The sequence below is a fragment of the Nycticebus coucang genome, chromosome 20, assembly GCF_027406575.1.
Source record: "Nycticebus coucang isolate mNycCou1 chromosome 20, mNycCou1.pri, whole genome shotgun sequence".
Taxonomy (NCBI): domain Eukaryota; kingdom Metazoa; phylum Chordata; class Mammalia; order Primates; family Lorisidae; genus Nycticebus; species Nycticebus coucang.
Window position 1 is genome coordinate 65149065 of NC_069799.1, and position 27465 is coordinate 65176529.

General features: G+C 49.7%; 1 protein-coding gene across 2 annotated transcripts; it reads left to right on the top strand.

Moving 5' to 3' along the window:
* IL15RA (interleukin 15 receptor subunit alpha) lies at window positions 1–26725 on the top strand. 2 transcript variants are annotated; one of them, XM_053572209.1, is made up of 7 exons: window positions 1–320; window positions 16385–16579; window positions 18120–18215; window positions 20298–20396; window positions 21191–21223; window positions 24872–24947; window positions 25803–26725. In XM_053572209.1, the coding sequence occupies exons 1-7, from the start codon at window positions 233–235 to the stop codon at window positions 25909–25911; spliced, it is 696 nt and encodes a 231-aa protein (XP_053428184.1). In that variant the 5' UTR covers window positions 1–232; the 3' UTR covers window positions 25912–26725. The 2 variants fall into 2 exon arrangements, with proteins under 2 accessions (XP_053428184.1, XP_053428185.1); XM_053572210.1 differs by lacking the exon at window positions 20298–20396 and having other exon boundaries at window positions 4–320.
* The last annotated feature ends 740 nt before the right edge of the window (window positions 26726–27465 follow it).

Below are 27465 nucleotides of genomic sequence, written 5' to 3' on the forward strand. Positions count from 1 at the left end.
GCCGGCCGCGCGCCCGGGTGGGACGGGGTGGACTGGTGGGGCTCCCCCAGCAAGGGCGGGGATGCTGAGTCACGGATCTGTCACTGCTCCGCACCTCTCCGCAGCCCTCGGGGGCTAAAGCAAAAGTGAAAGTGGATGCGCCTGGCGGGGCGGCCGGTCCCACAGCCGCGCTCGCCACCTCCCCTGGTCCTCGGCGTCGGGGTGTCGGGCTGGCACTGCGGGGCGCGCGGCCATGACCTGGCTGCGGCCCCGCGGCGGCCCGGCCGACGCGCTCCCGGCACTGCTGCTGCTGCTGCTGCTCTGGCCGCCGGCGACTCGGGGTAGGAAGCGGCGCGCTCGGGGCGGGGCAGCGGGAGGGGGCCGGGGCGGCGCGCAGGACCGCACCGAGCGCCGCGCCTCCAGCGCCGGCTGGAGTCGGTCCCCGCAGGACCTCCGTGCGCGCCCGCTCGGGCTCGGGAGGGGCGGGGGATACGTGCGGTGGACACGTGCGGGGAGCCGGGCGAGGACAACTGGAGCTGCGCCGCCTGCGCCCGGCTCAGTTACGGTAGGGACCCGGGCGGCGGAGCTCGGACTCCGGCAGTCCGGGCGGGACCGCACTTCGGGACTTATGAGAAGCCGGCTGAGCCAGGTGGAGGTGCGTGCGTGCGCTTCTCCCCGCGCGCGGGGACAGCTGTGCGCGTGTCGCGCGGCACGCGGACCAGGGGTGGGCCCGGGAAACCCTCCGGCAAAGTCAGTCATTATAAATGGGTGTCTGTGAGGGTGGGGTAGGCACTGCGTCCCTGAGGAGAAAAACCCGAGTGGGGCAACTTGCACATCAACGGCGTGGAAACCACGGCCGATCCTTAAGCGAGCGGGGGACCCGGAGAGGGCGCGGAGACGGTGGGACAGCCGGGAGTCGACACTCTCAGGGAAAAGGGGAAGAAATCTGGTGACCGCCTGGTGTATCCCAAGAGGACTTGGGTCAAGGAGATGTCATCTCAATAGGGCAGAAGTGAGAATGACTCCTGCGGTTTGTCTTGGGAGCCAGGGGAAGGAGAAAGGGTAGACGGGTCTGGCTACCTTCTTGCTTAATCTTTTACAGCCAAGGAGCTCTTTGAGGGTCTGATGAAAACTATGAACCCTCTCCCTAGATAAATGCATGAATTCGCAAATGTACAAAATGCGCGCGGGATTCTGGGCACTGAAGTCCGTCCCTGGGGTCGCCATGACAGCATCTTCTTGCATTTTTAAGCAAGACCCCCAGTAATTTACATGCAGCTGGGCCAGTCTACCAGGAGGTGGTTAAAGCCCACTCCATCCACAGCTGCTGCTGCCTGGCCGGGTCAGAGCCTCCTCCATCCCCAGGGTTCCATAAAGTTTCATTTTCACCAGACTGATGCTTGGATTTCCCCAACTTCTGAGAAGCTGAGTTATGCCTGTGACCTGGTTAGTTCCTCCCACTAGCTGGCCAGGGTCATGCAGGAGGACAGGGACAGCTTCCTACACAGCAGGAAAGTGAGATGAGGTGTCTCCCCTGCAGCGCAGAGAGCCCAGAGGGGGATCTCCGGAGTGCAGGCTCCAGGGCCACACCAGTCCTGCTCTTCACCTTACAGAGTGTTGATGCCACCTGGCAACTCTGGTGTCTGGTTTTGGTTTTCCTTAACAGCCTTATTGACGTGTAATTGTCACACATGACCCCCTGAATATATTTAAATTGTACAATGTGATGAGTTTAGAGGTGAAGGCATTCACTCCTGAAACCATCACCACAACCAGGAGAGTAAACACACCTATCCCTGCCAGAAGTTGCCTCCCCCCCATTTCATCTTCACCATCCGTCTGTTTTCTGCCCCTGTAGATGTGTGGCACTTTCTAGAATTTATATAAATGGAGTCATACCACATATCCTCCCATCTCCTCCCTCTGTTTGGATCCTTTCCTTGTAGGAATTAGAATGTATCCAGTTTGTAATTTGTGTTCCTTTCTGTGGCTGGGTAGTATTCCCTGGTTTATGGACACTTGCCTTGTTTCCTGGTACCGGGATTGTTGACCAGTTTAGCTGTTACGTAGAAAGCTGTGATGAGCGTCTGCCTGCAGGTTTGGTGAGGTCACACACTGTCACTTCTCATGGTGAATGGTCAGGAGTGGAGCAGCCGGGTCATGAAGGGGCACGTTTCACTTTTTAGGAAGCCATCTCTCACAGTGGCCGCCCTATTGCGTACTCCCGCCTGTTCCTCCACACCCCGGTGCGCTCAGCATGCTGGATGTGATGCATTTTCTCACCTTTGCCCATTCCATTAGGTCTGCAGGGGTCTCTGATCATTTGTGTTTGTGTCTCCCTAGTGACGCTGGTGCTCAGCATCTTCTCCACGAGCTTATTTGCCATGTGTGTTTCTTCCCTGTGACGATCTGTCCACATCCTCGGCCCTCTTGAAAATACAGTTTTGTGTTACTGAGTTTTGAGATGTCTTTATTCTGGATACAATGCCTTTATCGGATGTATGATTTGCAAATATTTCCTCACATCATGTGGCTTGTCTTTTTGTTTATAAGACACCGTTAGGACAAATTTGTTTGTTTGGTTTTTGAGACAGAGCCTCAAGCTGTCACCCTGGGTAGAGTACTGTGGCATCACAGCTCACAGCAACCTCCAACTCCTGGGTTCAAGTGATTCTTCTGCCTCCGCCTCCCAAGTAGCTGGGACTACAGGCGCCTGCCACATGCCCAGCTATTTTTTGGTTGCAGCCGTCATTGTTGTTTGGTGGGCCTGGGCTGGATTCGAACCCTCCAGCTCTGGTGTATCTGGCTGTCACCTTAGCTACTTGAGCCACAGGCACTGGGCCAAGAGCACAAGTTTTTAATTTCAATAAAGTCCAATTTATTAATTTGTTTTTCCACGTCATACTTTTGGTGTCATATCTGAAAAACCTTTGCCTTACCTAAGTTTACAACAGTTTTCTGCTATGTGCTTCTCTAGAAGTTCTAAAGCATTAGGGCTTACATTTACGGCTGCAGTCCTTTGTGAGTTAATGTGTGTATAATGTGAAGTGTGGATTGGAAGTCATTTCCATTGACTTGCTTTTTACATCCGCTTATTCCAGCAGGATTTATTGAGATTATTTTCACTGATTTGCTTAGGCCTTTTGAACATCAGTTGTCCGTCATGTATGGGCTTATTGTAGTATACAAAGTGTTAAATATACAAAAACAAGTTGTATTTTTATGCACTCACAATGAATAATTGAAAATCAAAATTTTAAAACATCATTTGCAATAACACGAAAAGTATCAAATACCAAGGTATAAGCCTAACAAAAGATGTGAGATATTTGTATACTTAAAACCACACGCCACTGCTTAGAGAAATTAAAAACTAAATCAGTGGAGAGCAGCATCAGGTTCACAGGCTGGACAAATCAACATCACTAAGAGGTCAAGCCTCCCCAAATCAAAATTTTAACGGGATTTCTTTTTTTTTTTTTTTTGGTGGCAGTTTGGCCGGCGTTGGGTTTGAACCCGCCACCCTCGGCATATGGGGCCGGTGCCCCACTCACTGAGTCACAGGCGCCGCCCTTAACGGGATTTCTTATAGAAATTGACAAACTGATTCCAAAGATCACATGTAAATGCAAGAGACCTAGAGAGGCAAAGCGCCTTTTAGAAAGAGTAGAGCAAGAATAAGATTCGCTGATTGCAAGACTTATTATAAAGTGACAGTAATGCAGGTTGGTGTAAAAATGGACAGGGAGATCACAGAGCAGAGGACTCCTGAGGGTTTTAAGTGAGTTTGGAAGGGAAGTGGACCCAAGCTATAAATCTACCACTTGGTAGAATGAGAAAGGCTCATTCCTCATCAGTCACTGGGTAAATAACATTGTCTCCACTTTGTTCAAGCTGGTTCACCAGGTGGGCAGTGCCGCTAAGCACAGGAAGTTAGGAAGTTGTCCCGCCCATTCATAGTCAAAAGGCCTGATGTGAAGAGAAGTTAATCGTTTGAAGCAGAAGGTCATTTGCTTCCGGACATCAGTGAAATGTGAAAGGTCATTTGCTTCCAGACATCAGTGAAATGTGAAAGGTGATCTGGCCAAAAGCAGCTGGAGAGGATGACACGTGTGGAGGTGAACGTCGCAGTCCCAGTTTGGGTCTGCCTCTGTTGTACACAGCGTCATGCATTTGTGGGTGTTTTCACTTGATGTGTCTCTGTAGCATTTTTTTTTTTTTGTAGAGACAGAGTCTCACTGTACAGCCCTCGGGTAGAGTGCCGTGGCGTCACACGGCTCACAGCAACCTCTAACTCTTGGGCTTACGCGATTCTCCTGCCTCAGCCTCCTGAGCAGCTGGGACTACAGGCGCCCGCCACAACGCCCGGCTACTCTGTAGCATTTTTAAACCATTTTTCAGCATTTTGGAGGCTTTGCCCAAACCTTTTATTTTTTATTTTGAGTCAATTTTATCTAGATATTGCTATTTCTGTGCTGCTAGTGATAGCAAAAAAAAAGAAAAGAATGCTTAAAAACTTAAATGTACAAAATATGGGATTTGTTGAAATCAAATGTCTCAACTCAAGGATCAAACGAATAAAACGGAATTGCTTTCAAATAGTACACATCACGTGATTCACTTTTTACTAGAAGATCTGGGATTGATTAACAAGGTTTGCTCCAGGCACGTGTGCACGTATGCAGTTGTCTGCCTTTTCTGACCGTTATGCCATAATTTGAATTATTTTTTAATAAGAAGAGTAAGTGAATAAAGCCACAAAAGAGATATTGCAATCATGATCTAGAATTTTGCAGTTTTTTCCTAATTCATCTTTAATTAATTATAGCTGAACTCCCTGATGGGCAGTGTCTTCGTGACTTTGTAAGTTTTGCGAATTGGTCAAAATAAAGTTTTATTTTTACCTCTAACATTTGTACTTTACCAACACTTTGTAATCATGTACAACTTTTTTAAAGTAACTGTGTGGTTGGAGTTGTGGGCAGGCTTTCCTTAGCTCCTGATTGTTGGGTGTTTGTTTCAAAATGTTTGATGCTCTGAACTGCTCAGAGTGGGGTAAATGGGCGAAAGTGAGCCGTACAGAGAAGGGAAAAAAAGAAACGAAAGCAAAAACAAAGGGGAGCCCTCAAGGACCAAAAAAAGACTGATGTGTTTCTAGGGATGTTCTTTTTCAATCAATCATCATTTCAACTAACTTGTTTTGGGCTCTATCATGAGTGCCAAGCTGACCTTCTCAAATGGCAAGTAGCTCAATGAATAAATACACAAAATCCCTTGGTATCCAGTCCAGGAGTTGGGTCACGTGGTTGATGTGATTTGAACTTGGAAATTCGTGGTTCTCTTCTGTGCAGTGGGAGACCGCTGAGGGGTTCTGTGCAGGGAAATGTGGAACCGCATGGCGGGAAGGTTGTCCTTGTGAGGAGTGTGAGGAGGGGACTGCCACCAGGATCGCCTCAAGATAGTCCCCGTGAGTGAAACCCCATGCCCAGACAGTGTTGATGTAGGAGGCGGGAGAGGCCCGATATCTTCCCCAGTCCTGAAGGTCTATGTATTTCATTCTTTTCCTTTTGTTTGCTTGCTCTTCAATCTACGGCCCCTCAATTCTTTTTTTTTTTTTTTTTTTGCAGTTTTTGGCTGGGGCTGGGCTTGAACCCACCACCTCCAGCATATGGGGCCGGTGCCCTACTCCTTTGAGCCACAGGCACTGCCTGGCCCCTCAATTCTTGCCTCCAAAAATCATTATTCACAGATTCGAGCTGTGATGAAATTCATGCAGCGCGCACTCGCCTGGGTGGGGATGCTCAGATAAGCCTGAGAGGCAAAGAAAGGGATAGAAAGGGATGGATGCATTTTGGATTATGATCTGTGACAGTCTGTACTTAACGGTAAGCTGAAAAGGGAAGTGTGTTGGCTTGGCCGGCTTTTCCACTAGGAAAGTAAGGAAGGGAGGTGGGGGAGAGCCTTCACAGTGAGCTTCTGGAGCGCAGGAACAAGCGGTCACACTGCCTAGAATCCTGCCGCCCTTGGCAGGTGGCAGGCATTTGAATGGTGGAATAAGTAAAGGAACGCTGGGATGATTTCGGACTCTGCTTAAAAACAGGAGGGACACGCTAGCCTGGCTGATTCCGAACTGTAGGTCTGAGACCAGGCCGAGGTTGCTTACTCATGTTAGACTCTGTAAGTCAACCTGACAGGTAGATAAGGAAGTCTGAATCACGGGTGCTGGGAAGCAGAAAGGAGTGTGGCCCTGCCCACTATTTCGATGACCTCATTTGCATAGTCGTTAAGACTTGTTGCACATGGTTTTTGGCTACTTAAACGTTTTGAAAATCCAGAGTGGCACCTGTGGCTCAAAGGAGTAGGGCACCAGCCCCATAAGCCAGAGGTGACAGGTTCAAACCCCGTCCCGGCCCAAAACTGCAAAAAAAAAAAAAAAAAACTTTGAAAATCCAAGAACCTCACTTTACTCTAATTTCCAGTACTTCATCATTTCAGTGTATGTGTTTCATAAGCCACTAACTTCAGAAAATGCCTGTTGTGTACCTGGCTTAGCAACAGAGAACTGGGAAATATGCACGCTAACTTCCAGGGCATTATAGTATTGTAACCAAGGTGAGACTTGTTGACAGAGAATATCTAGGGAACACGAAAAACATACATAGAAATTATAGTTGAAGTATTGAAAGAGGCGATTAAGGTGTATGGAAATGAAAAGTTACTGCCATAATCGGATGTGTTATCTCCAACGTAGTTCTGAGATAGTCTAGCTTTGTAAACCAAGCACGGGCTCTGTTTAGCAGGTGGCTTTGGCTGCAGTATATCCTTGTCAACTCTGCATGGGTTTATCTTGGGTTAAGGACAGTTCACAGGGGAATGACCACTAGTAGACTTCCTTTATCAGCAAAATGACAAAAGAGGGTATTAAGAAAACCCTCCTGCTACAAAGTACCCAGAAATGATGGCTCATATAGCACAAATATCTTTTTAAATCCACAGGTGACAGAAGATAATCGGAATTTTGTTATTCTTACTTAAAGCAAAAATAATAACAATGTGTTGTGGGGGTGTATAACTTATGTACAAGAAAATGTGTGGCTACAGTGGCACAAAGGCTGAAAGAGAGGACGGAAGTCTGTTTTAGGTCTTACACCTTATATGTAAAGCAGGCGAATATCCCTTAAATGCTAAAACACTAAAGATATATTGTATGAGCCGTGAAGTAGCCCTCTAAACAATACAATGAGTTACAGTCACTAAGCCAACAAAGGGCATTAAATGGAATCATACGATGTAGTCAAAAATAACTCATGATGTGATTATCTTCATAGAAAATCATGTGGAATCTACAAAAATACTGTTAGACTCAGTGAGCTTAGCAAGGTAGCAGAATACACAATCAAATATACCAGAAAAGGAAAAATCAATATACAGAAAATTAACAACAGAATATTGAGATACAAATAATGCCATTTGTGTTGGCATCAAAATGTGTTAAATACTTAGGACTACATCACATCTGACAAAAGATGTGCAAAGCTGTCTCCCTGAAACTGAGCAGCATTTCTGAGAGAAACTACAGAAGACGGATGAATCAAGAGACAGACTGTGCGTGAGGGCTTGGACAAGACTCAATATTATTAAGGTGACAGTTTTTCCTCATACCAATCTGTAGATTTAATATGATTCCAATCAAAATTTTGGCAAGCTTTCATTGTTTTGGTAAAATCAATATCCTGCTTCTAACATTCTTCAGACGAGGACCTGGACGAGCAAACTCGACTTCTGAGATGACGCAAAGCAGAAGGATTTCCAGAACCTGACTTACGACTTCCTGCAAAGTTGTAGTGATCAGAACCAGGTGGTGCTAGTGTCGAGACACCAGCGGACGGGTCGCAGGCATGGAACGGGGAGTCCGGACATCCACTCACGCACACTCGGTCCTGGTCTCAGGGTCCTACACAGACACTACTGTGACCAGTGGCTGTTGGAAGAGGGCAGGAAACTTCCCCGACAAAGCTTGCTAAAGATACAAGGGAGGGAAGCAGCGAAATAACCAGAAGCTCAGACGGGAAACTGGCCCTGCCCACCTGCCCCCACAGGCAAGTGAGCACCTCATACCAGCGTGGCCGCCTCGGACCACAGCAGGTTGGGGAGGGTGGGAGAGTGTGGAGAGAGAGCCCTCTGTGGTTTAGACACGTGGAGGGCAGAAGATGAGGGAGGGAAAGAACATGGTGAAAAACCCTCTGAGCCCTGGCGGGAGAGCCTGGTGCTCCAAGGGTGACCATAGCAATGGCAACATCCAAGCCCATCCCCACAGCCCCCGCAGCCCCTGCACTGCCCCTCTAGCTGAAGACAGGTCCACATGGGGATGGGGAGTGGAGGTGACAGCTGTTGGACAACAAATGCCTGAGATGGAAAATGAACAGCGGACCCCCACTCTGACAGCAAAGAAAGCGCTGGGATGGGGGGGGTAAGGAGTGGGGGTGTTGAATTGGAAGAACAATCTGGAATTGGCGATTTCTCCCCCACCATCCCAGATTAAAGGGTATGCACAGCCCTCGCGGGAGTGGGAGGAGCCCTGGGGTAGGACCCTGAAAGGTCAGAAGCAAGAGCAGAGTCCACAGACTTGGAACAGGGATGTATTAGTTTCTTGTATGAACACAGGTGTGGCTTCTTGTGTGATTTACCTGTCATGTGCACTTTGCCCACGTCTGCCAGCGGTGGCTGCCTTTGTGTTGATTTTATAGGAGTTCTTTACATGCTGAAAGTCTTAACTCTCTGAGATTGGTTGCAAGTGTTTTCTTTGACTTGTCTTTTATAACTCTCTCATAAAATTTAACTCTTCCATTTACACCATTTTTTTCTTTATGGTTTCTCACTTTTTTATTGTGCCAAGAAAAGCTTTGCCCACCTTAAATTATTACTGAGACGTGTCTCCTGGATGTGCAAAGCTGTGACAATACGCTCGTCTCCCGTTTTGTGCGGCATTCCTGTACACCTGATAGGCACTCTTGCTTGCCTTTTGGTGAAAGAGGGGAGACTTGTCCCCAAACAGGCCTGGAGATTACCCATGTAGGGTTAGGATGGGAATGCGGAGAGATGAATAACTAATATTTAGGAAACCATGCCAGTACTAGGTTCTTGAAAAAAATTATAATGTTTTTAAGCATCATAGTGTGTTGTAAAACCAGGTGCAAGAGGTGAGTGGAGAGAGGGAAGAAGGCCTGAGGCCTGGAGTCTGGAGGGAGGGAGGGAGGGCTACAGGCAGGGGCTTGCCCCCTCTGTGAGGAGGACAGAAAGCTGCAGCAGGCCTCAGGTGCGGGGCCGCAGAACACGGGCAGAGCCAAGGTGCCGGTAGTGCACACAGAGAACAGGAAGGAGGAGAAAGCCTTCTCCTGCGGCCTCTGTCATCCTTCCTAACCGTCTCAGGCCTTCTGCTGGGCGGGCCCATGTGGAATGAGGTTGAACAGCCTGGATTCTGCACCATGTGTCTCAGGCAGTTGGTGGGTGATCTTGGCTATGACCCCTAAGTTTCTCTCCTGCGTTCTCGTACCCCCCAGCCACGGTGAGCACGATGATCATTCTCTGCAACCACTGGTCTGTGGCTGGCCATCGCTGGCCACCAACATCGCTGGCCACCAACGATGTGGTAGCACCCAGAGAGGGCCAGAGGTCCCAGATTAGTTCAGGCTCCCTGAGAAGAAAGAAACATTCTATCACAGAGCAGAGTCTAGTGTTTTTATGGGACTTTTCATTCCAATCTCTTGTCAGATGTTTCTAGAGCAGATTGGAGTTGATTTTTATGGTCATCCCTCTTAACCCCACCCAGCACTCCATCCCTATGTGTTTTCCCAGCCTTGTTAACGTAGGACAGAGCACCACAGATGCAGAGGTAAGGTTTTGGTGACGTGGCACTTAACCTATGTTGCTGCTAGGACAAACGCTTACACACACGCACACATGTACCCACACACACACGTGCACCCACATACACACAGGCACACACCTGCACATACACGGAGACGGGTTTGTGAAATAGAAGCAGGGGAATTAGATCCAATTAAAAATCATTAGGATAGGGCGGCGCCTGTGGCTCAGCGGGTAGGGTGCTGGTCCCATATGCCGGAGGTGGCGGGTTCAAACCCAGCCCCGGCCAAATTAAAAAAAAAAAAAAAAATCATTAGGATAACAACTTTGAAGAGTGTTTTCAAGAACGTGTGAAAGAAATCCTCACTGATGGCTGAGCCAGTAGCTCCCACCTATAATCACAGCCCTCTGGGAGGCCTAGGCGGGTGGATTTGTGACCAGCCTGAGTAAGAGTGAGATCCCATCTTTAAAATAGAAAAACTAGCTTGGCATGGTGACAGGCACCTGTAGTCCCAGATACTTGAGAGGCTGAGGCAGAAGGGATCAGTTGAATCCAAGAGTTTGAGGTTTCTGTGAGCTGTGATGATGCCCCTGAACCCTACTGAGGGTGACAGACTGAGACTCTGTCTCAAAAAAAAAAAAAAAGAAAAGATGGAAATCCTCATTGATGGATCAGTACCATGACCTAAAAAGGAGGTGAACAAGTTGTTATTGAGAACTTCAAAGAAATTTTAAATGAGTTCTAAAAAGTCAGTTGCTGTGACTTTGGCAAGGGTGGTGCCAAGAGCTAGGGAAAGCGTCACAGCGATTCAGGCAGTCATCCTGTGACATCCAGAGGAAGCCAGCACTAGGGAGTGCGGTGGGCCAGGCACTGCTCTAGGGAGGGACGATGGGCCACACCTGGGCAGTGAGTCTGGGTTCTTGTCCAGAAAACTGGTGCTTCTGACCAGAGAAGGCCCATCCCCCCAGAGCAGGTGAGCAGGAAAAAGCAAGCTGCTACCGGGGTCCCAAGCCCAGACACCACACACCGGAAGAAGGTTCGGATTGCCAGAAAGCAGGCACCGGAACCGCTAGGGTAAATCAAATAGGATCAGCTCATCTAAAAGATACAGAAGGAACCCAGCACCACAGGACACCCAGCTAAAGGACAGAGGCATTGCCAGGGCAGATGGGGACACTGGTTCCTACACACTGAAATCCTCCCCAGGACGGCCACAGCTGCGGGTAACCATCAGATTTCCCAGAATCCGCCCCCTCCAGCCCTGGCACAGTCTAACCTGGAAAGGTGTTGGACTGCCCGCGAGTTGTGTGTTCATAGGACTCTCTGGTCGACACATCTTGGGGGAGGATGCTGGTCCTAGCGCATTTCTGAGCTCCTGATGAGAGCCCAGAGGGAAGGCCCCACCGGCCCTGGGCTCTGGGCCGACAGGGTGCTCGGCCAGTCCCGGGTGTATCAGCAGGTGTACTGAGCACCCATCTGAGAAGGGGCGCCCCCAGAGTGGAACAGGACATGATCGGGAGGGCACCCGGATGGTGGTTTCAGCCATTAAGCTTCATATCAAAGAAAATCTTGTTCACATCTTTCAACTTCTAATTAGAAGGGGGAAAGGTTTAATAGTTTCATAGGTTAAAGAAAATTTCAATCTGATTCTAGATCTGGCTCTTAGCTTCTTTTGGTAACATTCTTTCTAATAAAACCTTTTTTTGTGTTTGTACCCGACATGCGCCTTTTCACCTGCACCAATCAGTTGGAGGTGACTTATGGGTTGTTCTCCAGAATCCTACCCGATGGCCTCACAGACCTTCTTGGTTTTGTTTTTACTCCCAGCTGTCTTCACTTGCTCAGAGTTGTTGTTCTAGGACCCCCTGCTTTTCTTAGTTTTATTTAACAGGAGACACCCAGTAATAAAAGCACCACACACCCTCTCCTGGCACAATTTAGTCCCCTCTCTGCCTGAGCGCCTCTGAGCTTGCTGACTTCCTTTAAAAGCCCCCTCCACCTTTTTTATTACAAAGAGTTTTGAATGTTAAAACATTACATAATCACATATGCATGGCTCTCACCAGTGTGGCCTGTCACCCTCCCTGGCATAGGGTAAGGCCAGCATTTACTGTGACTGCTGAGTTGAGTGGCACAGACTGTCAAATATTTTTATTTTATTTTATTATTATTATTATTTTTTTTTTTTTTTGGCCAGGGCTGGGTTTGAACTCGCCACCTCCAGCATATGGGACCGGCGCCCTACTCCTTGAGCCACAGGTGCTGCCCTTTTTAATTTTTTTTGACTGTCAAATATTTTGATTTCCACCCAGCACACATGTACTATATAAAGAAGAGTAATAAATGCCCATGTACATAACAGCTTAAGAAACAGAACATTAAAAAAAAAACTTTCAAAAGCATTTTTATTTTTATTTTATTTTTTGAGACAGAGTCTCACTCTCTAGCCCTCAGTAGAGTGCCATCATCATAGCTCACAGCAACCTCAAACTCTTGGGCTTGAACAATCCTCTGCCTCAGTCTCTCAAGTAGCTGGGACCACAGGCACCCGCCACAACACCCGGCTAGTTTTTCTATTTTTAGTAGAGACAGGGTCTCCCTCTTGCTCCACCTGGTCTTGAACTTGTGAGCACAAGGGTTCCACCTGCGTCGGCCTCCCAGATTGCCGGGATTGCAGACTTGAGCCACTGTGCCCAGCCTCAAAAGCATTTTGAATAGGTAAAACATTTGCACCATTAAAAATTCAAAGTAGAAAAAGGAATCTGGTGAAAAGTCATCCACCTGTGCTTTCAGCCACCCTGGCCCAACTGCTGTGAGCCTGGATCCTCTCAGAGATTTATGCAGAGATGAAAAGTTATATATACCTGTTTTTACTTTTTGCACAGATGGTAGCACAGGTGCACTGTATTCTGTTCCTTTTTTTTTTTTTTTTTGCAGTTTTTGGCCGGGGCCAGGTTTGAACCCGCTGCCTCCCGTATATGGGGTGGGCGCCCAGCCCCTTTCAGCCACAGGTGTTGCCCTCTGTTCCTTTTCTTTTCAACTTAACATTGCATCTTGGAGATCCCTCCACTTGGGTGCACAGAGAGCTTTTGAAGTCTCTGGTGGAACGCTGGGTTGTCTGGCATGGTGTGCCTGCACCATAACTTACTCAGTCTTCTGCGGATGACCTGGGAGATTATTTACAGAAGCCGGCTGTTATAATCGATACCTGTGGACAAATACACTGGTGTCTCTGTGAGATAAACTCTTAGAGGGGGAATTGCTGGGCTGAAGGGCACAAAGTGTAACAGTGTTTCCCGGGTATGCAGATAGATCTTTGAGATAGATTGCTACAAGGAGCGTTGTGGGGTCGGAAGCAGGTGAGGCTGTACTCTCTATAGAGAGTGAAAAATACACCCCACTACTGGTGCCTCGGCGATGCGAAAGTGCCTTTTGACCTACAAGAAATGTGGCTCAACTTTCAGTTCTTTTTCAACTTGGCGGCTGAACGTGCTGTCTCACGCAGCTTTATTTTACATTTCTTCCATGACCAATGTGCTCGAGCATCTTTTTCTATACTTACGAGCCATTTGTATTTACTTTTCTGTGAACTGCCTGTTTATAGCTTGTTCTTGTTTTCCCCCTGGGATTTGGTGACTTTTCATTGATTTTCAAGAGCTTTTGACATAGAGAGGAATTTGCCCTAGATGATACGAGATGCCATTTATTGCCATTTGATCCTTTGCCGTTGTTCTCATGGGTTTTGCCGTGCAGAAAGGTTTTTGTTTTCATATGGGCTAGATGACCTTCGGTAACCTCAGTTACCCTGTGTTCTGGCACCAGGTCTGTGCCGATGGACTGGGCAATTGGTCTCACTGACAAGTAGGACAGTTTGTTTAAAGGCTTCACAGAGCAGGGGTGGGCAGATCGTAAGTATTTTAGACTTTGAGGGCAATCAGGTCTCTGCTGCCACACACCTCTGCCACTGCAACGTGACAGCACCATTGACAGGAATGAATGAGTGAGGCTGCGTTCCAGAAACACTCTGTTTACAAAAATAAGTGGTTGGGCCAGGCACAGTGGCTCACACCTGTAAACCCTGCACTCTGGTAGCCCAGCACGGGTGGATGGCTTGAGCTCACAAGTTTGAGACCAGACTGAGCAAGAGAGAGACCCTGGCTCTAAAAAAACTAGCCGGGCGCTGTGGCGGGTGCCTGTAGTCCCAGCTACTCAGGAGGCTGAGGCAAAAGAATCACTTGAGCTCAAGAGTCTGAGGTTGCTGTGAGCTGTGACAGCATGGCATTCTACCCAGGGTGACAGAGTCTCACAAAAAAACATTTACAAAAATCAGTGGCGGGCTGGCTGGATGGGCCCATGGGCCATGGTTTGCCGACCCTTGGTGTAGAGGCAGTGAGGGGTCTTCCTCCTCCAGCCTGTGACTGCCATTGTATCGATCTGGTCTTCCCCTTAGTCTACCATTCTTGGTGGCAGAAAGATGGCTTCACTCAGCGCCTGGTCTGGGCTCAGGCCTTTCGCCTGCTGGTGTGCTGGCCACTGAGCAGGGACTTCCCAGAGTTTCCTAAACCCACAGATCCATCCCCCTGCAGCTGTGGGCAGGCCATTGACTTTTATGTTCTGCAGCTGCCTTGGTGACCCCGGCCTCTGCCCTGTGACCCACGCGGCACAAACACACACATGAATCATGGGGTCCTGGACACGTCCTTGCGGCCACCGGGACCACAGAACATGCTGCATTTCCCTCCAGAACAGGCCACCCTGAATCCCCTCCCTGACCAAACCAGGTCCTGCTCATCTCTCCTGTGCACAAGAAAACCTAACAATGGAGTGAATTAATAGGGAAAATAGGTTAAAAGGAAAAAAAATGTCATCCTGTTATTTCAAGTGCCTAAAGAAAAGTCTTTCCTTGTAATTTTAGTTGCAGTAGAACCTTTCCAGCATTGGCCAGAATCTCATCCTAGGCAAAGATGGACCAACTGCATTGGCTTGAAACATTAGCAGGCTCCTCACCTTTTAGGAACTAAGGACTCTTTGGGGGTTTCTTTATATGTGTAGAACCCCAATCTGCAGAACTGGTGCCAAATGGTGTCATTTTAACTGTTAGAGAAACTTGGAAAGAGTGTCCCTGGATCCTTCCCATTTCATATTGGGTGTAAGGTCAGCAGGAGCCATCTGAGTCATTTTTGTCTAGTGGGGGGAAAGTCAACTTGTCTTTTTTTTTTTTTTTTTCACAAGTTGTGTTGTTGCGCGGTGCCCCCGAATGGAAATGGTCGAAGTTTCACTCCCTCCTTTTCTTCTTAGGTCAAAACCCACTGATAGGGGTATTAACCTGTAAAACACGTTTCCACAAAGCAGAGCTCGTGCACCCTCTCCAGGTTTTTTAGCTCAAGTTTAGAGTCTGCATCTAGTTCCAGCTATCACAAAAAGAGACCCATCTGGGGCAATTCACCTTGCTTCTGGTTTCTTCTGGAAAGGAGAGAATCACCTGATAAGCTGGCTGCATGTGTAGAAAGAAACTGCATCAAACTCACTTAAAGGAGAAGCCAGACTCCAAGTGGCTGAGGAAGCTTCCAACCATCCACCCATTTGTTCCTGCAGCCTGTGTGTCCGGAGCACCTGCCGTGCCCACACACCGTGCAAAGCTTGAGGTGTCCCAAACATGGCCCCTACAGTGGGACAATTGGAAACTATAGCTAAATCTTCCTTTATTTGCCAAATATTCCTTACAAAATTTTACAAAGAGGTGGCCAGCACGTAGAGAATATTTTGTAAAATTTTGTAAGGAGTCCATTTAGCTACACTTGCCGTTTCCCTTATATGTGGTGACTTGAGGGGTGCTGTCCGGGACAGCCTGTAGTGTCAGCCAGACAAACTTGGCCCCTACTCTTCAATGGCTCAGACGCAGCCGTGAGACACACGTTAATTACCTAATCTCAACATCTTAGCTACTTAGCTACCAACCGCGGAAGAGGCCACACAGGGAGAGAGCTGAGTCTCGGGCCCTGGTCTCCTGGGGGAGGGTGATGCCGTGAGCTTGCGGGTGGCTTGTGCGTGAAGCGAGGGTGGGCAGCACAGGGGGTGGTGTGGGGGAGCTTGAGCCTGGCAGGAAGCTGGAGGGCCTGGCAGGGCCTTAAGACATCTTTAAAATTTCCGTTTTTATTATAAGAGCAGGGGCCAGGAAGAGCGATGTGGTCAAAGGTGCATTTCTAGAGATGGTGCTGGCTCAGATGGACAGAAGGCCTGTGGGGTGAGCACGCAGGTAGCCACATCTAGAGGGTGTTGCTGTCCAGCCAGAGACAGAGGCTTGGTCCAGAGCGGAGAGGGACCGAGGGCACGGGTTTCATCGCCATCTCTAGTTGTGCTGGCCGGCCCCACGGGCAAGGCTTCCCAAGCACAGAACTTGGGGGTTGTGCTAAAAGGCCGCTAGGATGTTACGGGCCCAGCCCCAAGGTTACTGACCACTGCCTCCACGTCCCTGGAGAACACCTCTTCATAGCAGCAGTCTTTTCACTTTCCCACCCTTCCCTTGCCCCTTTGTAGGCATGATCTGCCCTGCACCCACATCGGTGGAACACGCAGACATCCGTGTCAAGAGCTACACCGTGCACTCCAGGGAGCGATATGTCTGTAACACTGGCTTCAAGCGGAAAGCCGGCACGTCCAGCTTGACTGAATGCGTGTTCAACAACACAACAAACACCACCCACTGGACAACTCCCAACCTTAAGTGTATCAGTAAGTAGCCGGCCCCACACTGCCCGCCCCACCGGGGCTGCACAGACAGCAGAGAGGGTGTCAGGGGACCCTAAACAACTCCTTCTGGCCTTGGTACACGTGGGTTAGTGCCACATGATCCTGGGCTCGAATCCTGGCTCTGCCACCTACATCTATAAGGCTTTAGGCAAAGCCCTCGACCTGTTGGAACTTGGGTTGGTCATCTAGAAAATGGCCCTGATGCCAACACCGTGGGCTGTAGGCGGATAAGTGAAACCCGGTAACTACATGTATTAACCGTTATTACCATCAATGCTTACTTCTGAGATGATGGTGACAAGACAGCCTGCACAACATAGTGACACCCCACCCCCATAAAAATAATTAGCCGGGCATGATGGTGCACACTTATAGTCCTAGTCACTTGTGAGGCTGAAGCAGAAGGATTGCTTGACCCGGGAGTTCAAGGCTACAGTGAGTTATGGTGACACCATTGCACTCCAGCCTAGGTGACAGAGTGAGACCCTGTCTCAAAAGAAAAGAAAAGTGACAGTAGCAAGAGAATTTGGCCAGGCCCAGGGCGTGTGCTCACGGCCATGCCTGCATCCCAGAGAGCCTTCCAGACCCCTCACCAGGAGGCAGGTGCCGGGACCCGTGTGGAGGCCCATCAATGCTCAAGAGGAAGGATGAGGGAAGGTCAAGAATCCACGTCTTAGTTTAACCCTCCACAAGCAGATGGCATCCCAGAAGAAGCTGGACGCGGCCAGGCTGGGGCCATGCAGGGCTGTCTCCAGGAATACTCAAGCCCTCTCCCACGCCCTTCTTCCTTCTCAGATCATCCCGAGAACTCCCATCTAACAGTCTGTGTGCTCCCCTGTGGCTGCACTGTGGCCCTGCTCTGGCTCACCTGTCCCTGTCCTCCCCACCTGGGCGAGTCAGGCAGGGAGGAAGCCCTTCTTGAGGCTTGGTGGAGTTGCTGGGCTGAGGACGCAGCTCCTACCCAGGTGTGGAGACAAGTGAGGGGTAGCAGGCGTGGCTGGCTGACAGCACCCATGGGAACCAGGGAGTGTCTGTCTGTGCTCAGCCCTGATCCCTGCTGGAGCCCGAAATCCCTTTCCACTGTGTGGGGGTATGTCTCTGCAGAGCTCACCGGGCTGTCGGCTCTGCACAGGGCCAGGAGGGAGGCAGAGGACGAGAACCTGGAAGCAGGTTTTAGAGCCCAGCACCTGGGCAATCTTCAGGTTTCAAGTGGTCCAAAGGCTGAAAACCTCTGGCCACCAAAAACGCCCTTTATTTTTCCCCCAACCTCTTGTGCTTTGAGAGATTTTTTTTTTCTGCTAAACAAACAGAATCTATTGAGTGATCATTGGTTCTCAGTCTGTCTTTGCCCTTGGATCGGGAAGCATTCGCTGTGGATTATTTCCCAAGCTTCCCACCTCTCCCAGGAAGCCTGACCGCTCACTGTCATTTACGTGTTGATGTGGTCTACGTGTATCTAGTTTTAAGCTGCCCAGGTTCCACGCTCAGGATCATAAATGCTATGTGCTTATCCTCTCTCTAGGGGACCCCTCCCTGGCTCAGAAAAAGCTACCACCCTCCACAGCAGCAACGGCAGGGGTGACCCCACAGCCAGAGACCCCCTCCCCTTCTGGAAAAGGTAGGAATGTTGGAAACTTCTGAGGGCTCCTGTTCCCAATCCTCCCACTACCCAGGCGCGCCCCCCAATGCCACAGACCGACGGACCACCACTGGTGTGCCACTGCAGATGCAGGCACCGGCAGGAACTTTTTTATTAAAATCAAGAGTGGCTTAATTTTTGTTTTCAATCAAAGTTATTTGCTCTCTTCATATGAATATAATTCGTAGTGGCCTAAAATCCACTGTTAATTCATCAGATCATATTTAGTTGTAGACTCTCACCCTCAGGAAGAACCGGAAGTGATCTGAACTTTGACCTGACTTTGACCTGACTTACCCGCCACCGTTTCAAGCATCAGCGTATTTGTGTCAAGTCCCTCAGCCCCAAGACTGCAGGGGCAACGCGACTGGGCCTGGACAGATGCCTGACGGCCCAGCGGCTGCATTGCAGGAGAGGGAACCTGGGCTCCGGGCACCGGAATGTTTTATCATGGGCAGTGACCACAGCTGCTCTTTGCTCCAGAGGAAGGTGTCATCCCCACCTTCCCAGGCACTTCCCAGAAGCACCCTTGAGAAGTGTCCTGTCTGCAGAATGTGAAGGCCCGCAGAGCCATCCCCACCAGTCCTGCACACTAGCAAATTCATGGTGACTGCCCTATCCTAGAAGCATTGCCTAAAGCTGCCAATGTCTTAAGTGATCTTCTATCCCAATTTCCTCAGCACTTTCTTGATGTTAAGGAAATTTGAAACCGGGGATGCTGAATATCCTGAGATAATACACCTTGCATCCCCGACACCTTGTTAGCTTACGGTTTTCATGCCACGTCGCCAGATCTGTGGCTCTTCCAGGCTCTGAGTCTCCTGTCCCCAGGTCAGGCACACCTGTTGCCATCACTCTGCCACTCAGCTGGCCTTCCTGGAGCACCGGTTCCCAGTCTGCGTGTGCCCTGACATCACCACGGGTGTCCAGCTGGCCTGGGGATCTTGCTGGGAATCAGGGCCTCTCACAACCTCCTAGTTACTCTTGGGTGGCTGAGGCTGAGGATGGCACTTGAGGGAGGAGGGAGAGGCTGAGCTGAGGTTCCCCCTGGTGAGCGAGTGGCCCACATGCAAGGAACGAGGGGACTCAGGTGCGGGCTCCATCTAAACTTGGGACAATGTCAAAACTCTGAAGAGATGGAAACATCTAGGCAGCCTCTCCCAGCCCTGCCTCCATATCCTAAATACCTGATCACATGTCCCTTGCTGAGACAAAACTGCTATCAAGAGCTCAGATGTGAGAGAGCAGCCTTTCACAGGGGCTGGTGTGACCATGGGGACACTCTGTCTGCAGGGTGCCCCGGAGGGCTGGCAGCTGGGGTGGGGTCAGGTGCCTGGGGGGGTGACAGGACTAGGGAGTTGAGGGCTTCTCACAGCGTGTCTGGCTGGGGGGCTGTGGGAACCCCAGCTATGCTGGACCTTACACTCCCTGATTCTGGGTTTGCCACAATAGAAGGCCCGTTTCTCATGGAAAGGACACAGCAAGCCATTGTGCCACACCTGACAGCTTGGGGTGGCCACCTGCTGGGCCGCAGGCAGCCTCCCTTCCTGAGGTCGGAGCTGGATCAGGCTACTTTCCTAAAATACACCCATACACCCCATAAAGTTCAGGCGGGCCAGGTCTCAGACTTCCTGGTATTTCTAAAACATTGTGCCAACATTTAGACAATATTGTCAGCATCCGAGCTGTCTTCAGTGTCTGATGCACCTTCTCCAGCACGCAGGCCCGACCGTGCTCAGAGCTCCAAGGTCTTCTCTACACCTGCCGTGAGAAATCCTGTGTTCTGAAGGGCTGTCGCCGGTGCCCTGACCACTCCAGATGGGTGGATGTCTCACTCTTTTAAGGCAGCAGTTTGCTGGGGAGGGCTGGCCAGGGTGGACTCACTGGACCGGCTCCTGCGCCCTCCCTCTGCAGGAGTGGAGAAGAGACGAGCCAAACATTTATGTTCTCGCGTCTTGGAATTCCCTACAGAGCCAGCAGCTTCCTCTCCCAGGCCAGAGGCCACAGTGGGTGCAGAGACGGCTGTGGCACCGGGCACCCCCTCCAAACCTCCTTCCGCAGGACCCACGGGCACGGGCAGGCACACGTCCCCCCAGGCTCCCTCTCAGACAACTGCTGGGACCCCGCAAGGCACACCCTCTGCCTCCCACCAGCCACCAGGTCAGCATTCGCTCTGCACCAGGGAAGGCCACTCCCCAGGTCTGGGCCGAGCTGCAGTGCAAAACAACTGTGCCAGCTTCATGCTGACAGTGTCACCCCTAGTCAGGACTGGCCTTGCCTAGCCACCTTGCTGCTCTCTCTGTGCCTCACCACGTCTCTTAGTCCAGCAGGTAGCAAGAAAAGAAAGCCCACCCCCAGATATGAGCCTCCAGATGTGACCTCATGCCAGAGGCTGCGCCCAGACTCTGGGCACCATCTGCGTTCTTCCTGGTGCAGCGGACTGGAGTGCTCTGCAGTCTGCAGTGGCAATCTAGACCTTCCCTAGGGCAGATCCAATTTTTTTTTTTTTTTTGGAGACAGTCTCACTCTGTCACCCAGGCTAGCATGTAGTGGCAACATCATAGGTCACTACGACCGTCCTGGGCTCAAGCGATCCTCCTGCCTCAGCCTCCTGAGAAGCTGGGACTACAGGTGCCTGCCACAACACCTGGCTAATTATTCTATTTTTAGTAGCGACAGGGTGTCTTGCTCAGGGTGGTCCCAAACTCCTGGCCTGAAGAGATCTTCCTACCTCTTCCCAGAGTGCTGGGGTCACAGGCATGAGCCACTGCACCCGGCCTGATTCTTAAGTGTGACTCAGCACCTCAGTGAGTTACTCTGCCTATTCTGTGCTAAAATAAGTTTGCTTCTGCCTGCTGGAAATCTCCCAGGGTGCTAAGATGGGACCCAAGTTGTCCGGGATTTCTCCTGCCTCCGACCCTAGTTGTGACCGAGCTATTCTTTCTCCTCCACAGACGCTAATCCTTCCAGCTCCAGAGATGTCATCAGTAAGTATTTACCTTGGTCTGGTGTGTTTGTGGTTGGTGTGACCACTGTCCCTGATTTAATTCGATGGAAAATGGTAAACAATATATGCTCAAATAGTGCGTGAGTGACCAAATGAGTGACTTGGAAGGCTTTGACATTTTAATAAATTCTTAAGAAACCGAGGTCATAGTTTCGCCACTTGGCAGCCCTTTTTATGAATAACTTTACACAATTATTCTAATGTCTGATCTCCTGTCCCTCATGAGGCTGTCCTGGAGGACCAGATTTTTTTTTTTTTTTAAGAGACAGAGTCTCACTTTGTCCCCCTCCGTAGAGTGCTGTGGCATCACAGCTCACAGCAACCTCCAGCTCTTGGGCTTAGGCGATTCTCTTGCTTCAGCCTCCCGAGTAGCTAGGACTACAGGTGCCTGCCACAACGCCCGGCTATGGAAGACCAGATTATAAAATAGAAGGCAGGACGCTGTCCCCAGTGGCATTGACATGGCCATATCCATAGGGTGCTCCGGAGTGAGGAGCTCCCCAGTGCAGACAGGTGTCAATGTCTCTGGTCTTCCACATCTGAAATAAGTTTGCCTTGGTTGCTGTGCTCAGCCCTTGGAGGGAGCTGCCTGCATGTGGTATCATTCATCCCTCCACCAGGATTGACTTTGTCTTCCATCCCAGGTGCGGTCCTGAGCTCATGAGAAATGCAGATTCTTTATTAAAATGCAAATGTCACCTTAAGTTCACTACAGTTTGTGGTTTAATTCAATCCAGTAAGTACTTTTGAGTATCTACTCTGATCTCAGCTCTTAAGAGATAAGACAAGCAAGAAATCGCTGCTCAGAGTAATGACTCCATGCTCTTCCTTCAAAACCGCCTTCATCTGATGCCAGCCACAGTGATGCCAGGGCTGCCACCCCTGATTGGCCTGGTTGGTCAGGCTAGTGCTTAGGAATGGTCCCTGCTCGTTCCTGGAGGACAACTGTCATCCCCTGTACCAAGTATTGGCCACAGCTGTCTCTGCTGCCGTCTTTGGGTGCAGTGTTGCTGAAGGAGGAGTGGCCCCGAGAATAATCAGCCTAACTCCTCCCCTCCACCCCTCTTCTCGGTCTCACCAAAGCTCTCCCTCTGCCTTTTCCTCCAGTCTCTAACCTCATCCCCAGGAAACACAGAAATTCCTGCTGGGATTAGAGGGTCAAGGTTGCAAAGTGCTCTTGGGAAAGGGTGGAGAGCTGGGCAGGGATGTTAATTCGCGGTGGTGGTGACTCTGCTTTCAGTTTCCTTTCTAAATTGGACTGGATATAGTTGAGAAAGAGGCTAAGGGCTTGAATGCAAGTTGCTTTGTGTTGTTGGCAGGGCTCTTTTGATTCTGCAGTTTCTTATTCTCACTTAAAAAAGAAACAGGAGGGTGGCGCCTGTGGCTCAGTCGGTAAGGCGCCGGCCCCATATACCGAGGGTGGTGGGTTCAAACCCGGCCCCGGCCAAACTGCAACCAAAAAATAGCCGGGCGTTGTGGCGGGCACCTGTAGTCCCAGCTACTTGGGAGACTGAGGCAAGAGAATCGCTTAAGCCCAGGAGTTGGAGGTTGCTGTGAGCTGTGTGAGGCCACGGCACTCTACGGAGGGCCATAAAGTGAGACTCTGTCTCTACAAAAAAAATAAAAAATAAAAAAAAAGAAACAGGAAAGCCAGGCACGGTGGCTCACGCCTGTATCCTAGCACTCTGGGAGGCCGAGGTGGGTGGATTGCCCTGAGCTCAGGGGTTCAAGATCAGCCTGAGCCAGAGTGAGACCCCATCTCTACAAAAAATAGCCGGGTGTTGTGGCGGGTGCCTGTAGTCCCAGCTACTTGAGAGGCTGAGGCAAGAGAACCATCTAAGCCCAAGAGTTGGAGGTTGCTGTGAGCTGTGACCATTGCACTCTACCCTCTACTGAGGGCAACATAGTGAGACTGTCTCAATAAAAATAAATAAATAAATAAAAGAAAAAGAAAATTAAAAAAAACTTCAAACTAAGACAACTTAAAGCCAATTGAAAGCAAAATTTAAAAAAAGAAAAAGAAAGAAAAGAAACGAAGCAGCCGTGTGAAAGCACTTGCCCTTTCCAGTAAATCACGCCAAGGACGGCCAGGGCCCGCCACGCCCACTGGCTGCTGTCTTCACCTACTTTACCAGAGGGTGGATCTCAGCTAAAAGAGAACTCTGTTTTTAGTGATAACGTTTAAGGTTAATGTTAAGTCTGAAAACAGAATATTTTCCATTAATTTCTCATGTTTTCTGTTACTTATTTGACAATGACTTCTCGTGCATATTTTTATTTACTTCCCTACCAGTTGTTTTGTTTCATTTCTAGAATTTTACTGTTTTTTCTAATTACAATATCATGGCAAAAATATGAGAAAAATAGAAACATTTCTAAAATTGAAAATAAAGATATTTGGCACCTGTAGCTCAGTGGTTAGGTGCTGGCCACATGCACCAAGCTGGTGGGTTTGAACCCGGTCCAGGGCCTGCTAAACAACAATGACGACAACAACAAACAAAAAAGAAATAGCCGGGCATTGTGGCAAGTGCCTGTTGTCCCAGTTACTTGGGAGGCTGAGGCAATAGAATCACGTAAGCCCAAGAGTTGGAGGTTGCTGTGAGCTGTGATGCCACTGCACTCTGCCGAGGGCAACATGGTAAGACTCTGTCTCAAAAAAAAAGATTATCTACATGTACCCTATAAAGACCTACAACTATCTGTGCCATAATTAAAAGAAATATATATATATTAAAAAACTAAAGATTAAGGTGGCGCCAGTGGCTCAGTGGGTAAGGCGCCGGCCCCATATACCAAAGGTGGCGGGTTCGAACCTGGCCCTGACCAAACTGCAATAAAAATAGCCGGGCGTTGTGGCAGGCGCCTATAGTCCCAGGTACTCAGGAGGCTGAGGCAAGAGAATCACCTAAGCCCAAGAGCTGGAGGTTGCTATGAGCTGTAATGCCGCGGCACTCTACCGAGTGTAACAAAGTGAGACTCTGTCTCTAAAAAAAACAAATAAATAAAGATCATATAATCCCACCACTACTTGACACCTCGGTATGTATTTGTCAAGACTTTCTGTGCCTATGGTCACAAGCACAGTTTTTTTGAAGATTATCTTGGGTTCATTTTTATCTCAACCACCTTTTTTCATTTGTAATATTCATTTGTAGACTTCTTTCCATGTTAATAAATGTAAATCTTTTTCACAATTTTTAATTATCGGATAGTTTTCCATTATAGGGATATATACTACATTGTATTTAACTAGTTTTCTGTTGATACAAGAGTTAGATTAAGATCCTGAAAATTATTTCTCTGTATATATTCCTCTGTTCTCTTATGATATATTCCTGCTGGGATTAGAGGGTCAAGGTTGCAGAGTGCCCTTGGGAAAAGCTGCCCTAGTTCACGCTCCCAGCCTGTTCCCACACCCTCACACCCAGCTATGTCCAGCTGGAAGGCTGAGCGCTGGGGCAGTTATCCTAGTAGCTGCAGGAGGTGTGGGCTGGCTGCCTTGCACTGAAGGTCCCCCAAGCCCCCGTGGTCCAGCAGTGTGAGCATCAGGAAACGGCTTGGGAAGAGCGTCGGTGGTGAAGGACGTCCCCGCGCCGGGCTCTCAGTGTGGCCTGTTCTCTTATAGTGTCCTCCATCTCCGTGGTCATGCTCTGCGTGCTGATTGCAGTCCTCCCGCCACTATGTCGCATGATCAGATCAAGGTGAGTAGCACAAGAGGTGTGAGTGGCCAGAGCAAAGAGCCAGGTGGTGCTGATCCCAGGTGCTCCCTTGTCCCACAGCCCATCCACCAAAGGCCAACTCAGAAGGAAGATGGTACCAAATGTCTGAGGTGGTGAATGTGTAGCTGCGTCCACGTGCTCTGCCCGTCCACCGCTCTTGTTACTCGGGAGCTGATTCATCTATTTATCTGTGTATTTATTTAACATTTACTAAGTACTAAGAGCTGTTTTAAAGGCTCCAAGAATCCTAAATCATTTTTTTTTTTTTTTTAGAGACAGAGTTTCACTTTGTCGCCCTCAGTAGAGTGATGTGGCATCCGTCATAGCTCACAGCAACCTCCAACCTCCAGCTCTTGGGCTTAGGCGATTTCCCTGCCTCAGCCTCCTGAGCAGCTGGGACTACAGGTGCCCACCACAGCGCCTGGCTTTTTTGTTGCAATTTGGCTGGGGCAGGGTTCAAACCCGCCACCCTTGGTATATGGGGCTGGCGCCTACCCGTGAGCCACGGGCGCCACCCCTAAATCATTCTTATTAAGATGATCAAGTCTGGTCTGGCCAGGCTCCTGATCACTCTTGCCTCACTCATGTGTTAGAACATGTTTTGGGGAGAGGTTTGGCAGAGCCAGGTGTGGGGGGCGAGTTGCTCCCACGCACTGGGAAATCATTGGTGGATCCCAAACAGGATCTAGGCATCTAGATCTTCTCCACCTCTGAAGACAAGGCCTCTGTGTGCTAATGGGATCCACATGGTGCTGGACACACTGTTTAGGGGGAAGTTCTGTGACGTGTGGGCAACCGGCTCCTCTTTCCTAAGCCTGTGAATCATCTCCTTTGCAGGCAAACTCCCCGGCGGCGGCACAGTGTTGAAATTGAAACTGTGGAAGCTCTGCCAATGAACAACAGCAGAGAGGAAGACGACGGGGAAACCGGTCCACACAACCTCTGAAATGCAGGGAGACCAGCCTGCCTACATCTGGGGAGGAGCCGCCTTCACATTAGCTGCAAAGAACTGAGAAGACAGGCAGGGAGGTGGTACTGGGAACACGCTCACCAAGACAAGTCAGACACCTCTGGTGTGATCTTGCCAGCTGCGTCCGGCCCAGGCGCCTCTTGGGTGAGCAAAAAGGTTCTTCAGTGTTCGGGCAGATACCATCTGCCCACCTGCCCAGCACAGGCGACGGCTTCCCAAGGTTGAAGAAGCTAAAGCTCCCCCAGGAGAGGCTGAAGGTTTCAGGGCACGTTTTATTTCAGTGTGGAGAGGCTGAAGGCTTCAGGGCACATTTTATTTCGGTGTGACATGTATTCAGAACAGCTATCAGCATGCCTTGGTTTACAGAGAAAAGTAACACGTGTGCACCAGGCTCTCAGTCAGTTCAGAAGCCCCACCGCAGCTTGGGAGACGTCTTCAGGGAAGACCCAGGCACTGGAGTGCGCACCTTGCCCCCCACACCCCCACTGTGTTCAGCTGCTCGGTGTGCGCTGAAGGGGAGCCAGAGAGGCAGAAGAGACTCGGAGCCCAGGGAGTCCAGATCCAAAGGTCAGAAAGAACAGAAGGGAACTCACTGACACTTTGGATACATGCGCCTTTATATTTATACTTCCTTCTCTACAGTATCCACGTGTCGTGTGTGACTGGCATTTTGCAACTGTGCCTTGTGAAAACAAAATAAAGTATCTATTTTCAGTATTAAAAAAATGCACCGAGAGAATCACCAAGGAGAAATGTTCCACAAAGAAATAAAGAGGAGAAATCAGGAAACCAGAGCCGGTCATGACTGGGCCAGTCGGGTCTCTTTCCAGAAGCAGAGATGGTCTTGCCTGACGCTGGCTCAGACCACAGTTTGGGGGCATTTCCAACAGGATTTCCATGTGAAGAGAAGCAACATGGTTTATTCCATGCCGTGGCAGAGTCTGGCCCAGCTGTGCCTGTGCTGTCCCTTCCTTTCCTCTGCCTTCTCTTTTTCTTTCTTTGCTATTTTGACATTTATTTCTAAAGCCATAGGCCCTGTCCCACCTCCTCAGTTTACAGATGAGAAAATTGAGGACTGGAGAAGTTGAGCTGCCCACGGAGCTCAGTTGATGGCAGAACTTGATCAGAACTGGGGGGCGGGGGAGGGGAGCTGCCCCTACTGTGCACGACTTCCCCTCATACACCCGAGGTGAGGGGGAGCCCCCAAGAGCTCTTGGGAGGTGGGGCGTAGGCTCAGCGCCCAGTTAATGCCGATTCTCACTAACTTCTGCAAGTTGTCAGTTTAGATGTTTTCATCAAAGTCAAAGGAAGCTTCTCAAGTGGCTGCTTGGGCTTCCTCCCAGGATGGTGGTCTCGGACTAGTCAGAGAGACTGAAAGATAGAAACTGCCAGACTGCTGAAACCTAGGCTAGAAAGAGGTCTGCATCACTTCTGTGGCATTCTGTCCAAAGCAAGTCACAAGGCCAGCCCCGATTCAAGGGGAAGGGGCACAACAAAAAGAAAGGAAGGGCAACCAGTTTGATGCCCCTT

Excerpts from the sequence above, each read along its gene's own strand:
- IL15RA (XM_053572209.1), top strand. The coding sequence starts at position 233 with ATGACCTGGCTGCGGCCCCGCGGCGGCCCGGCCGACGCGCTCCCGGCA. Across the intron at positions 16,580-18,119 it reads TCCCAACCTTAAGTGTATCA|GGGACCCCTCCCTGGCTCAG; the intron begins GTAAGTAGCCGG and ends TCCTCTCTCTAG. Across the intron at positions 21,224-24,871 it reads CAGCTCCAGAGATGTCATCA|TGTCCTCCATCTCCGTGGTC; the intron begins GTAAGTATTTAC and ends GTTCTCTTATAG.